Source organism: Hippoglossus stenolepis, chromosome 22 (assembly GCF_022539355.2).
Source record: "Hippoglossus stenolepis isolate QCI-W04-F060 chromosome 22, HSTE1.2, whole genome shotgun sequence".
Classification (NCBI taxonomy): Eukaryota; Metazoa; Chordata; class Actinopteri; order Pleuronectiformes; family Pleuronectidae; genus Hippoglossus; species Hippoglossus stenolepis.
In genome coordinates, this window is record NC_061504.1 from 13,067,030 (window position 1) to 13,080,368 (window position 13,339).

Here is a 13,339-nt window from a genome sequence, read left to right on the forward strand (position 1 = left end):
CCTTGAGACACATTTTAAGGCCTGCCACATAATAAAGTTGCCGGTGAGGAAGGAATAATAACTTTGGATAATAACACTTTATTGGTGTTAAATTTACTGCGCTCCGAGCTGCAATCTCGAACCTAAACATAGGCTATGAGCTGCATCAGCCTATAGACAAATCAGTCATCCGCCATAAACCTTGTGCCGCTGCTGCAAGAGGGAGATGTCCTCAAGCCCCGGAAATACGCTCGTGTCAAAGCCTGGCTAATATTTAACGGAAATAAATAAAGAGTTGGCCGTGCATGAGTAGTTGGGCTGCTGTCTCGTGAAGGTGGAAGCACACACGGGATTCAATGAACTGGATGTCTGCAAGGAAAGTGGAGTGAGCATTCGTAACGTGTCACAAGTCTTCATTAAGCCCAAACCTCGTTATTTGGGTTAAATCATCCAAACAGCTACGCACAGGCAGCTAACGATGCCACGGGGCAGTTTCTCCTTCAAAGGACCATGTCTTTGAAAATGGAAGGAGTTGAATTAACGTTGGGCTTAAAATGTTTGATTCCACACAATTAGAAATGTGATGGCACTTCAGATAAGTCATGATACCTCAGCAAAGACCAAACTTTCTAGAGGTTGTAATGACATTATTAGCTAATATTTGGGATAGCTTACGAATTAGATGAATACACGGCTGGAAAAGAGCTTTACAACGATGTGAGAATCATTTCTCTGTGACCTATACTGAAAAGAGATATGATCAGTCAAAGTCAGAGTCCCCCCTAAAACAGTTCAGACTTCATTAGTCTGAACTTAATTACAATCTGAGAAACTTGAAAATATCCAATGCAGCATTTAAATAAAATGTTTATGACAAAGACATTTATTTGAGGCTTGATATTCTAAAGTTTAACCATGAACTTCATTATAATCATTCAGGAATCACAGGAAAAACACAAAATACATGGAAAATATAGAACTTGAAAAAATATAAATGCAGATCTTTTCAGCATTGTTGAAGTTCTGACATCGGTGTGTATTGGCAAATGAAGAAGCCAATTCCTAAATGTCTCTGAAATTCAGTTATTTGCCGGTATATTATTTGCCGACAGATGTATCAGTCAGGCTCTACTTTAGAGAAGCGGCTGCAGCGCTGCCTGAATCTCATCCGAGGTAATGAGGCCGAACATTCGAGGGAAGCGGCGAGATGATGCTGAGACAGAGGGATGGATTGAGAGGATAAAAAAGAGGGATACTCGTACAATCCCAGGATTTTCCCTTCAGAGCACAATCCAACCGTCACCCCCCCTTTAGCCTCTGTTTAATGCCCACCTGCATCTCTCACCTACCACGAACTTCCTGTGCGGAACTGACATGTCATGGCGGTGGAAGGAAAATACTACTAGACTTAAAATGTCGCAAATATTCACAATAACACCCCGTCACAGCATTAATTGTGTCCTTTCAAAAATGTGTCAAAAATATAAAATTAGTAACAATAATATTAAAAATTTGACACTAATTTCGTTCATACTGAGCTGACTTGACACAGGATGTGATCAAAACAAGTCAGGGGCTAATCTGCATGTACACCATTAGCGTCAGTGTTTACGACATGATGCATATTTGTGTAAATTGCAGCGGTGACAGTAATTCACAGCGGCCACGTTTCTTCCTCTGGACCCATTCGTACAGGATGCAGCTCATTTTCTCGGCTCGCTCGGCGGAGACGGGTCGACTCAATTCTGTTCTCGCTGTTGGGTCAACTGAAAACGAGTTCTCTTACAAAGTATAAAAAAAAAAAAGAATCTATTAGAGAGCGCTCGGGAGGAATGAACGCATGTGAATTTATCCAGTTGGTTTTGGTCTGTGAGAAGAATTTCATCTGGTTCTCACAGAATTGATGCACACTGTGTTTTAGGTGTTGCTAAAATATCCTGTGTACAAACGCTGCATCTTGCACATTCGTCTCGGCCCCGTTGATAAAGGTGCTCGACCGATAGTGAGCCAGTCTCAGCTGTTAACCATGAGGTTTGAACTCGTTTTTATAGCATCAAATAACTAATTAAAACCAAACTTATCACAGAAATAATCCCTTGAATAAACATCAGGGTGATGAGAAATACCCAAAATGACAGAAAAAACATATTTGACATGTACTCTGACTTTTTATTTGTATCCTTGTCCCATCCACTAACACGGAGAAGGCCAGGTTTATGAGCTGTACAGCAGCCAGCCACCAGGTGGCGATTGAGATGCTTTAGCTTCCCGTTTGGGGAGCTGTCATGTCGACCATCTTTATAAATGTGCGTTATACACGTGACGTGTTAGATTTCTTGTCGAGAGTTAGAAGAGAGAGTTTGCCAGAGTTCAAAAAGTCTAAAAAAACTCAATCTTTCTCCTGTTTAAGTCTTAAATATTTAAAAATATTAAGTACAAGGTTAAGGTAGGTCATATAAATGTAACATTTAACACTACTACTACTAGTCTACCATATCTTCAATTATGAGGAAGTGTAGTTATTCTGGGACAAAGATATTCCTTCATATCTGTCATAGATCCTCTGATTCCTTCATTATCATCTCAAATCTTCAATATAACGTTTTGAAACCCTGGAATATCAGTGGTGGATGGAGTTTTTTTAATATATTTATTTAACGTTTTTTTCTTGAGAGCGAGGCCAAAAAACAAAAGGATGTGCGTGCATGCTTGAGCAAGAACAGTTTTTAGTTTGCGCTAAGGGGGCAGGCAGTATTTCATCAGGCGCGTGGCTCGCCCCAAGCCACAGATTAAAACATTACGTCTTCTCCACGGGGGCCTCCCTGCCCATCTCTGAGTCACGGCTCCACGGCGGGGCAGGGGGAAGGAGCATGGTGGGACACGGGCCGGGGGAAGAGATGCGAAGCCGCGGCGTTGTTAAATGAAATGCTTGACAGTTTTTTTTTTTCTTTTTCAAATCTGTTTATTCAGTTGTGCATTTATTTGTTCCATCACGCAGTCGTCGCTAACTCTGTTTTCACTTCCGTCTCTAAAGCCAGAAACACACACACACATTTTACGATGAGAATGAATTGTTTCTGCGTGTCTGCCTGTGTGTTAAGTGTGATGTCGGGAGTGATCAGCGTATATGTGTCTGGTTTCCCTCTGAGATCAGATACGATGGATCTCCTGTAGTTCGAGCCCAGATGTTTATCTCGGTGTCAGGAGCGAGTTAGATATCAGGGTGCAGGTTAAATTGGTGGAGCTAAGTGACTCGCTGGCTCGGTTTAAATGCTGCGGGGGGGAGGAGACCTCGCTAAGTGTGAGTGTGTGGCAGGATATTAAGTGCAGTTAGACAAGCTGTTAGTCATTTAAGGAGAGAATGTCAGTATTTGACCTATTTTAACCCCCTTTTTTTGAATTATAATCCTACTGGTTTTTCTTTGTGTATTAAGTTTTTTTAGGGGATTTTTTTTTTCTTGCCTTCTTAAAGAGCTTAGTTTTGGGTTTGCATACGCTTGCTCCTCTGGGCCCATTAAACCATTTGAGACATTGTACTGTACGTGCTCGACAATTTCTTTGTGCATTACATTCTCGTCATCTTTTGTGTGAATTACGCTGCAGAAAAACACAGTTCCAGCCCTTTTATTATAACCCCGAACAACCCAAGCAGAAACTCAAATATCCCTCCTCTCAGCAATTACTTCACACACCACATTTTGCTAACAGTGTGCGGCATTAACCTCTCCTGCTGCTTTTCCTCTCTTGTCCTTTTCTCTTCCTCAGATTGTGTATTTCTCTAGAAATGCCAACTGGGAGTGCAGCAGCAGTTTGTTTAACGGTGTCTCGATGGCGGATTCAACAGACCTCTGCCCTGTGTTGATGAAAATCTATAAGTCATCATGTCAAACCTGCCCCATTTTCGATAACCGTTTGTGATTGGCCCACAGCATGGAAATCAGTCAGACCCATCTGTGATGGCGACTAATCGTGAGCTCGCCGATTGGTCTGATTTCCAGCGAACGTTCCTCTCCTCCTCTTTATTCTGGCTCTGCCGAAGCCACAGTGTCCCACATGGAGGCCCCGTCCTGGTCCACTTCTATAAATAGTTTCAGATGATCTTGGCCGTCAGTGTCGTCTCCTCCTCCTCCTCCTCCTCCTCCTCTTCTTCTTTAGGAAGATGTCTGTTATTGTCTTTTATTGAACGTCTGCATAAACATCAGCATATTTAACTGTGTATTGATAACAGCAACAATATTTAATTTGTTTTCTTTTGTCTTTGGCATTTCTAAATATAAAAAGTCATTATTTTATCACAGTTGAATTCAGAGAACTTGGATTAAAGGATCAAAATATTAGAGCTGCAGTGCAAAAGGTGCAGACACTTGAGGGTGAAGCAGGAATTTGCATGTATCCACCAGTTTTTTTTTGTGCTTTTACACTGAAGACCTTTAAGTTTTCGAGAGGCTTGACTCAACAGTTCTTCATGAGGCTCCGGTGCTGACTGTCCTCTGGCCTCATTTTACCTCGCCTGGGTCATTTGCCCCTCTCAGCCGGAGTGAATACGCTGATGTCTCCTGTTCTCGTCCTCGTAAATGGGACAAACAAGGACATTTAGGGAACAAATAAAGCTAATCAAAAATATAGCATCTATTTTGTTAGAGGCTCTTGCAAGAAAACAAGTGCGTCCTGGAACAGCGGAAAGTTGGCTCCCTCTTTGTAGTAAGAGGGAGGGTCAGGTCACCTTTTAAGAAGCTAAAACAGGGCGAAGACAATGTTCTTGAATTATAAATAAATTTGTATTTCAAATGGACCTGGCACTCAAACCAAAAACAAGATAATTATACAAACGTGGCTTGTTGAACAGATCTTGTGAGATTTCCTCCGCTACTATAAAAAGTCACTCTTTGTACACTGTGTCCCAGATTAAGGACGAGTTTTAAGGTCTAAAAAGGTCCTTTTTTATTTGACAAAAAAAACTAAAACCAGCTGTGGTGTTCAGTATTTAAAGTCACAATTTAATCTTATAAACGTATCTACTAATTCTTTTTTTTACTGTGCACATTTATTTCAAGTTCTGAATTTGTTTTCCATCTTTAAATCACATTGGCACAAGAGCCGAGCAGCATTTTCCTCAAGTAAAAACTGAAACTCTCCTCCGGTTACTTCATATAAATCAATACAGCACCGACATGCCTTCTAGTGCACGTTTGTAGTGGTGAAATTCCTTCTGTGCTTGTTCTCGAGAACCAGAACTCAACATACACATGTATACCCACTGTTTCATATCCACTCTTTTTGTCTGTTTCTTCAGCGTGTGTTGTAGAACATGTTACACAGTTTTCACTCCTAAGGGGATAACACACAAAAGAAGTGAATCTCCATTGATACGAGGTGCGTTTCCTCCCATAGAGGCTGCACATGTAAAATTCATGTACAAAGAAATCCTACTGCCTCAATACCCACTCGTTGCCCTGAGGCTGATCCAATCCTACCTATGCTTTATATAGCTGCTTTCAGACATGCACAGAACTCTGGATATTCTCCTGAAATTAGTTGTATGTCCGAGCGTAAATGTCCAGGTCAGGTGGTCTTCCTTGAAGGCTCCACCCAGACACCAGCCCTCACCTGAACACAGGAGATTTTTCTGTTGCTGTGAACACGTTTGATGCAAAACCTTCAGTTGCGTTGCCTCCTGATGATTAATTATCTCTTTAGTTGACAGATCTATATCGACACGAGTCTATTTCTGTTGTCAGGATCACAACAGGTCCCAAAAACGTGTTGATACAAGTCTGTTCACTAACCTGCAGATGTTTGTATTTCTTCATTTTGACAAATACACGCAGTTTATGTCTTGTGGTGTTTAATGACTTGATCGTGCCAAATAATGTTTCAACCAGCCAGGGCACCTTGCTGTTCTTTTGATTAGCCGCTGCGCTGCTCCTGTAACTCCTGCGATTCTTCCTGTCTTTCCAGGTATCGAGTGTCCACGCAGCTCCAGAAACACGCCCGGGGGCGTGCAGGTGGCCGAGCCCTTCAGCGAAGAGGCCATGCTGTTCACCAAAGAGCTGGTGCTGCAGAGGGAGGTAAGAGCTACAGCGGGACATCCCTGGCCCTGATTTCATCATTTCTCTTACTGTTTCACCGCCCGTCCCTGTGTTGGGGAAACTCTTGATGTTCTGCTGCTTTGGCTCTGACATCGCTACATGGTTCATGTTTCGTTTTGCTTTTGAAGACAAGATCGTGTTGGTTTAGAGATTTGTGAAGAATATCTGATATATACTTGTAATACAAGATGGTGGTAATCACTGCAGCTTCCCGACATACAGTGCACCATTGATTATCCCCATGGTTGATGTTGATTTAATGTTTGATGCAGTCTTTAGGAACTTTTTCATTAACAGCAGTAAATGCATTATTCAAAAGACAGTGGTTTAAATAATTAATTACGGACAGGATATTTTTGATCTTGTTTCTCCCAGATGCTTTTTAGAGAAATGAGTCGAGAGATTTTCAATTTTTACCACCAGAGAAATCCACACCAGTAAAAAGTTTTGTTTCTTTCAAGTGTTTTTTCTTCTCATGCATTTAAGAGCTTGTACGAAGATACACTGACAGAGTGGTTGACTTTTAAAGTGCAACACTCTGTGTATTGTGAGTGCTTTGAAATCCCAACAAAAATCCAGATAACAGTGGACTAGACTTCCACCTAATACACACAGACACACACACTCTACTGTCCGTTTGCTCCCAGTTTATGGAAAGCTCACCTGATAGTGGATCAGTGCTCTCGGGCTTTAGGAGAACTCCATCCACTGTGTGCCCGTTCATTCACATGCTAATAGGTTTTTATAAGAAGCAGTGAACGGACCAAAGCCATGATGGAACTAGCTATAATCCTGCCACCACTTATCCGGGCTCCACACTCCCTCTGTCTTGTTCTCTTTTACTCCCCCTCTCCATCCACATCTCCTCGCTTACAGGGCCCTTTTTTCCGCGCAGGGTGGCTGACTCCTCTGTCCTCTGGTGTTTAATTGTCATGTAAATGTAGCCTTGGCCGGCGTTGGAGGTGGGCTAATGTCAAGAGTGTCCGTGTGTGTGGGGGGGGGGTTGTGGTTGTGTGTGTGCAGGCCAGTAATAAAACTTTGAAATAATTGGCTCAAGCAGCAGCAGCAGCAGATTTTGATCGACAGGTTTTTGCATGACTCAGTACAGATGCACATGCTTTATTAGTTTTTTCACCAAATGCTTATATGCTCACAAATGAATAATCAATCAGATTTATTTCAAGACTTGCCTCGGTGTCTTTATTCGTTTCTGTGCTCAGATCAAATTGAGGATTGTCGCTGACGCACACGCACTCGTTACACATTGTCTCCGTCGCCAGTCACCGGTGGTGTCGGCAAGTTTTTTTCACAGGCAGGTGGGTGTTAACAGGCAGGACCGAGGCTTATAATGAGTCCTGAGCCCAGTGCGGGGGCTGCTTGGCTGGCTGCACTGACCCCCTGGTACGGGCTAATATGAACACACAGAGACACACACAGAAACACTCTCTCGAAGGGACACGTTCCAGTCGATAACGCAATTAAGACTTCACACGTGAGAGCTGTCGATGTTCCAAAAAAGACAAATTATTCTCTGAATGAAAGTTTAAAAAAAAAGGTTAAAACGTTCATGGAGCAATTTGGCGGCTCTGGAACACACACAGACACACACACACCTAGCTGGGAAAAAGGTTTAATGATACACAGAGTTGCATGGAAGCTAAAGCACAGGACGAGTTGGTGGCAGCAGAATAAAGACGTGATGTGCGAAAGGCACAAAGAAATGTTCCCTGCTCTTCATTCACACTTCCCTCCGTGTCTCCCACCCCCTATAGAACATGACAAGTGGAGCCTGAGCAGGTTATTCAGGTACATGCGGCGCTAAGACATGAATATGGATCATTTGATTTCATTAGCACGAGATGGCTGCTGTCGATTCGTCTCTGAATGGCCTCTGATTGCGGCAGCGTTTTTTTTTAAAAAGATGTTCCGAAGACGGCCTCGCGTGAATAACATTTGATTTGGGTATTTATTTGCATTCGTTAAATATTTTTCCACGCTGCCGCCACTCGACGAACCATCTTGAGCTTTCTAGGGCTTTGTTGATCTGATCTATGTTGACTCAATCGTCCACATTTCCTCTCCCCTCTCCAACACTTCTGCATTTCACGACTCTGTAATTAGCTCTTTTCCTCGTCTGCTTTGAAACGGGAGCTTTAGCGCAGACACGGCTCGAGCACACTTTTCTTTCTCATGCCTTTGTGCTGCTGTTTTGGTCCCTCACTAATAGCCTTTTTCTCTTCTTCCCCTCTCCTCCTCTTCTTCTGTGTCCAGTTTTAAATCCCTGACTGACATCCGCTCTCAGCTGCCTCCATCCTCGCCTGCCGTCCCTCCCTCCCTCTCCCAATCTCTCTCTCTCTCTCTCTCCCAACTGCCACACAGCCATGTCTTAATTTCTCCTGATGCCGACACGCATAATTAATGTGGCATCCAGTGCGGGGAGAGGTCCTGGTTTCTGTCTCCTCTATTTATAAGCCCCACCTCGCCACCCCCTCGATCTCTCCGTGTCTCTATGGTGATTCTCTCTGTTCTGCGTTTCCCTGACTTTAAGACTCCCTCTTTTCTGTTTATCTGCTCCGTCTTCCTTTCCCTGTCTGTCTGTCTGTCTGTCTGTCTGTCGTCTGTCTCTCCCTCCGTCCGTCTGTCTCTCTCTCTCCCCGGCGTTCTCTGTGTAGTGTTAATCTCTGACAGACACTGCTCCCCTATCCCAGCGTGGAGCCAGAACAGCAGCACAGAATTCTGACGGGGGGGGAACACATCGGTAAACACTACTCCCCAGACATTTCCATTTCCTCTTTTTTTGATGTCTCCCATTTAATTTCCCGTCACCTCCCACCTTCCATTGACAAAAAACACATCCATTCACGCTATCGCAGTCACGGAGCCGATCGGTTGATTTTTCTTTATGGTATTTTCTTTTCTTGGGTGGCAACTTCAAATGCTCAGTGGGAACCAGGAGGGAGGCCGACAGAAGAATTTCACCGCATTGATGTTTTTTATCTGGGATGAGTCAGTTAGACAAGGGACATAATTAGTGGCGCAGTGTTATTTAGTATAGACATAAGTCAGCGAGGCAATATTTAAACTATTCCCAGCACCTCATTAATATACTTTATGTTTCAAGAAATATAAAATCCTCATGCCATCTCAGGTTAAAGTGGGAAAAACCTTCTACTTGTGTTGGAATGTTTTTATCTTTAGATTAAATGTTTCAGACTAATCAGCCGGGAAACTTTTTTTAAAAAGTTTGCATTGGAACCACTGTTATCACTGGGCGGGAGAGGAGGGAAGATTAAGAACACGGGGTGGAGCGGGAGTGGAGTGTTAGATTGAGCAGGGACGAGAGCGGGCTAAGTGGACAGTAATGTGCGGTGCGCTGTTCCACCTACGTACACTGTCAGTCCCATTGACCTCATTCAGTCTGGGCGGTCTCCTATCTACTGTACTGCGCTGGCTGTCGCAAACAATTACGCCTCATCTCACACGTACAAACGCTCACAGCTTATATTATATTCTCACATGCTTGTTGGCATGTAATGTAATGTAATGTGGCCTGCTGCGTCACGTCTGGCTGTTTAAGCACAGATTTGCTTTTAGTCCTAACTAATAATGTAAGTGAATATGATTCCCAACAAGTTTACATGTGATCCAGAATAATACAACAGCTTGTTTTCCTTTTAGAAACTCAATTTGATCTTGTACTATAATGTATTGCATCCATTTAAACACATTTGAACCTGATCATTGTTATTATCCACTTTTAATGGCCCAAAAGATGTTATCACATGTGGCTGCAGAGGGCGCTGATGCTCAGTAAAAGTTACATAGTGTTGCTTTAAGCTGTAGTTTAATTAATCTTGAGATTTAAAGGCAATAATCATATTAAAAAAGATATGTTAGCTGTTAAATGTAATGGTCCTTACACACACATAAACACACAGGCACTTACCTCTGTCTCTGAGCAGTGTCACTTTTAGGTGCGATGTGTTGCATGCTAGTTGTTCCCCTGCGAATCGCATCCTGAACCCGGCCCAGTCGTGCTTTAAATGCCCCCCCCGCACCCAGCTACCCCACCTCCTTAACATGAACGCTGCGTGCGCCAGGCTGCCATGGGTGGGTGTCAGCAGAGTCTGCCTTCAGACCTGCAGGAGGTTGTGTTGTGGAGCGTTGATGAGTCACAGTGCCAGCGAGGCATCACAGATGCCCTGTAGTGCCTCCCTCCACAGATCTCTCTGCTTTAATACACGTTCTTTTTGGGCATTTTAATTAAATGCTAATAAATCCCACACATTTGCAAAAATCCCGAGGATTTAGTTTTTCTGTCTGTCTGGTTGTGGTAATTTCTTACTTCTTAAGTATGAACATGGACATTGTAGCAAGTGGATAATCAAAGTGTTATCGGGTTGCTTTTCTTTTCTCCCTCTCCCTCTGCACATTTGTGGTCAGCGCAGCTCAGATCAATTCATTTAGCATTCTCCACACACAAACACACACACAAGCACGCAAAATGCATTGGAGCCTCTTGTGCACGTCTTATTTTTGCCTTCCAGGGCCGCAGGACAGCATCGGATTCCTCCACAGCTTCCATGCTCTCACATTGATTTCCAATCACGCTTGAATTATTTTGGCATGAGGCCGATTACACAAGTACTGCATCTCACACTCTTTGTCCATGTCTCCTCTTCTCTCTTCCCCTCCCCCCCACCTTCTCCCTCTCTCTCTCACACACACACTTGACTCACACTCTGTTGTTGGAATCGGCCTATTTTGCCGAAACACATTTGTATATCTGTTGTTTTTTTGTTGTTTTTTTTTTGCATCTATTTTTGACTTGTTTTTCCTTCCTCATGCAGCACATGCATGCACGATGTGTGTGTGAGCGATGGAGGGGAATCAGTACACATGATGAATAATGCATGGTGTGGTTTCCTGGTCAGACAGACGGTGGGGACAGTGAACTGCCCCTCGGGTCCTTTTTTCTCCCGCAACACATACTGTAGTTAAACAAACCATGAGTGCAGAAGACGGCGCTGTATCCATTACTGCTGCTTTACAGCCACAGACAGGATGTGTCCCCATCAATTCATCACCAGTGGTGCAGTATAGCCATACATCAGAAACATTTAATGCCTTTTACGATCATGGTATAATTATATCTTCTGCTAATCTTACAGTTAACTGTCTCACACACCCGTCTGTGTGCTTATCAGAGGGATGTGACCCAGATGAGCTCAAGTGAATCAATAAGAAAATCTGATTGTAGAACTTTAAGTTTTTTGTTCTCGGAAGTTGCGTATCTTTGCTATACGGTCGCTTTATATCATCAATATTTTAAATCCCATATTGTCGCGACATGTTGAAGTCTAGCTGCTTTCCGTGTCTCACTAGCAGCAAAATAACTGGCAAACCATCGCAGTTAGTAATTTAAAGAGAGATTAAATCTGTAATTTAAAGTTTGACCTTGACACCCACCTTGTGAGCATAATGCCATTAAATGGTCATTTCTGTTGAGTACTCAGCGTAAATCCTGGCGTCCGTGATACTTTGAACTAATTGGTGTCACAGGTAGAGATCATTTTTGTTCTTTTTAACAAAAAAAAAGAAGAAAAGTACCATTCAGCCTGTTTGCGGGCATCAGTGTCACAGTCCGCTTGTTTCTGTTCCTTGAAGAATCTTGTATTATAGCCTGAAGGTGAACACAGCGACCCACATATAAACGCATTCACACCGTCGCCAGAGATGGAGAGATAGATGGCCGCTGAATCGAGATGGAGCGATTCAGAGGAAGGGAGAAACCCGCTCGCCGCTTTACCCCCCCCCCCCAACTCGTTTACTTGGGCGACCTTCTGCCTTGACGTGCGCGTTTGTGTCTACGTGTGCGTTTGTGTGTGCGTGAGACAGAAATGCAACTTCACCGTCCGGCCTGATAAGCATACCATGCAAACCGTGCAAAGACACAGGCACTCACAGCGCTTGGGGACCAGCTGAATCCTCTTAGCCTTTGCCTCTACATGAAGGGCACTGCAGTACTCTTACACATCAATGAGGGCAATAGTATAATGTTCTCATGCACTTGCACTGCACTGTCTCTCATTATATTGCTCAGTGTACTCCTCATTTTCTATTCTCTTTCTTTCTCTGTTTTCCTTTCCCCGCACATTTGTCTACGTTTTAGCTGCTTGAGTTAAACGCTCAAACTTCCTGCTGCACAGAGCGAGAAAAAATGGATGTGACACATCGGCGCCCGTGCTCCCAATTCAAACATATCTCTTAAATAATTAGCAAACCCAAGGCCACAGGACTTTGAGCTAACTTTTGTAAGAGATGGAAGCAGCAGGTAAATCGGCTTCTATTGTCGTTGTTTGCCTTTTCTCCAATTACACTCCAGTCCCTCTCACTTAAAGAGAAAGTAGCCAAACCACATATTGAATTGTGGGTCTGTCTGAGAATACCGAAGGCACCCAGCCAGATAGCCAGTGGCTGTGTAAACAGATACACTGCTACCTGTTGTTTTATGCAGCTGCTGTATGTCTTTCATTTCGCCTCCTGTTTTTCTCGTCCTCTACAAGTCAATTGTTCTAATAAAGAATAGTTTTATATGCAGTTTCAATTCTTCATTTTTATTCCATCACTCAAAACTGTCCAGCCTGTGATGGGAGAGAGATGACGAGCAGAGGAAGAGGATTGTCGAAAAGAAAAGAGAGAATTAATGATAAAATCAGACTGAGGAGTTCTGACTACATTATTTAAAGAGGTCAGTCTACCGGGCACATATAGAAGCACGGACGGCGTAATGGCGACGCAGAAGTTAGGCCAAAGCGCCTCGATCGCCCACTGGTGAGTGGCTGCAGTGTCGGCTGCAAACCCCGCCTGCCCCATGTTAGTGGACGGAACATGGATCAAACTAACAATCCAAAATTCCCATAACATTAAAATAATTGTCATTAAGTAGTTCATCTTTAAGTAGTGCTGTGTATATTGTGTTATTTGATGCTAGAGAAAGGGATGAAACATGATTGACAGCTGAGACTGAGTTATGATTGGTCGACCTCGATACTGCGGCCTCATCTCTTCATTGCTACCGCGCAGACTCTGGCTCCAAATGATGTAATTGGCACAAAATGGCAGCGATCGCCTTTTGGGATGTTTTGGCTTCATTTCTGGATAGTGGGCGGCAAGTGGAGACATGTTGTCCATCATTGGGACTCAACAGCTTAATATTTGTCTGATAGTTAGATGGGTGGTTTAACTAGTGCCTGATTTAAACTCACTAA

General features: G+C 43.4%; 1 protein-coding gene across 2 annotated transcripts in view; it reads left to right on the top strand.

The window, feature by feature from the left end:
• The window catches only part of snd1 (staphylococcal nuclease and tudor domain containing 1), a 173,006-nt gene that overhangs the window by 51,806 nt on the left and 107,861 nt on the right, over positions 1-13,339 (top strand). For both annotated transcript variants that reach the window (XM_035146920.2, XM_035146922.2), the window contains one exon: positions 5,938-6,047. In XM_035146920.2, coding sequence (XP_035002811.1) covers positions 5,938-6,047 — 110 coding nt within the window. The remainder of the gene's footprint in view (positions 1-5,937; positions 6,048-13,339) is intronic.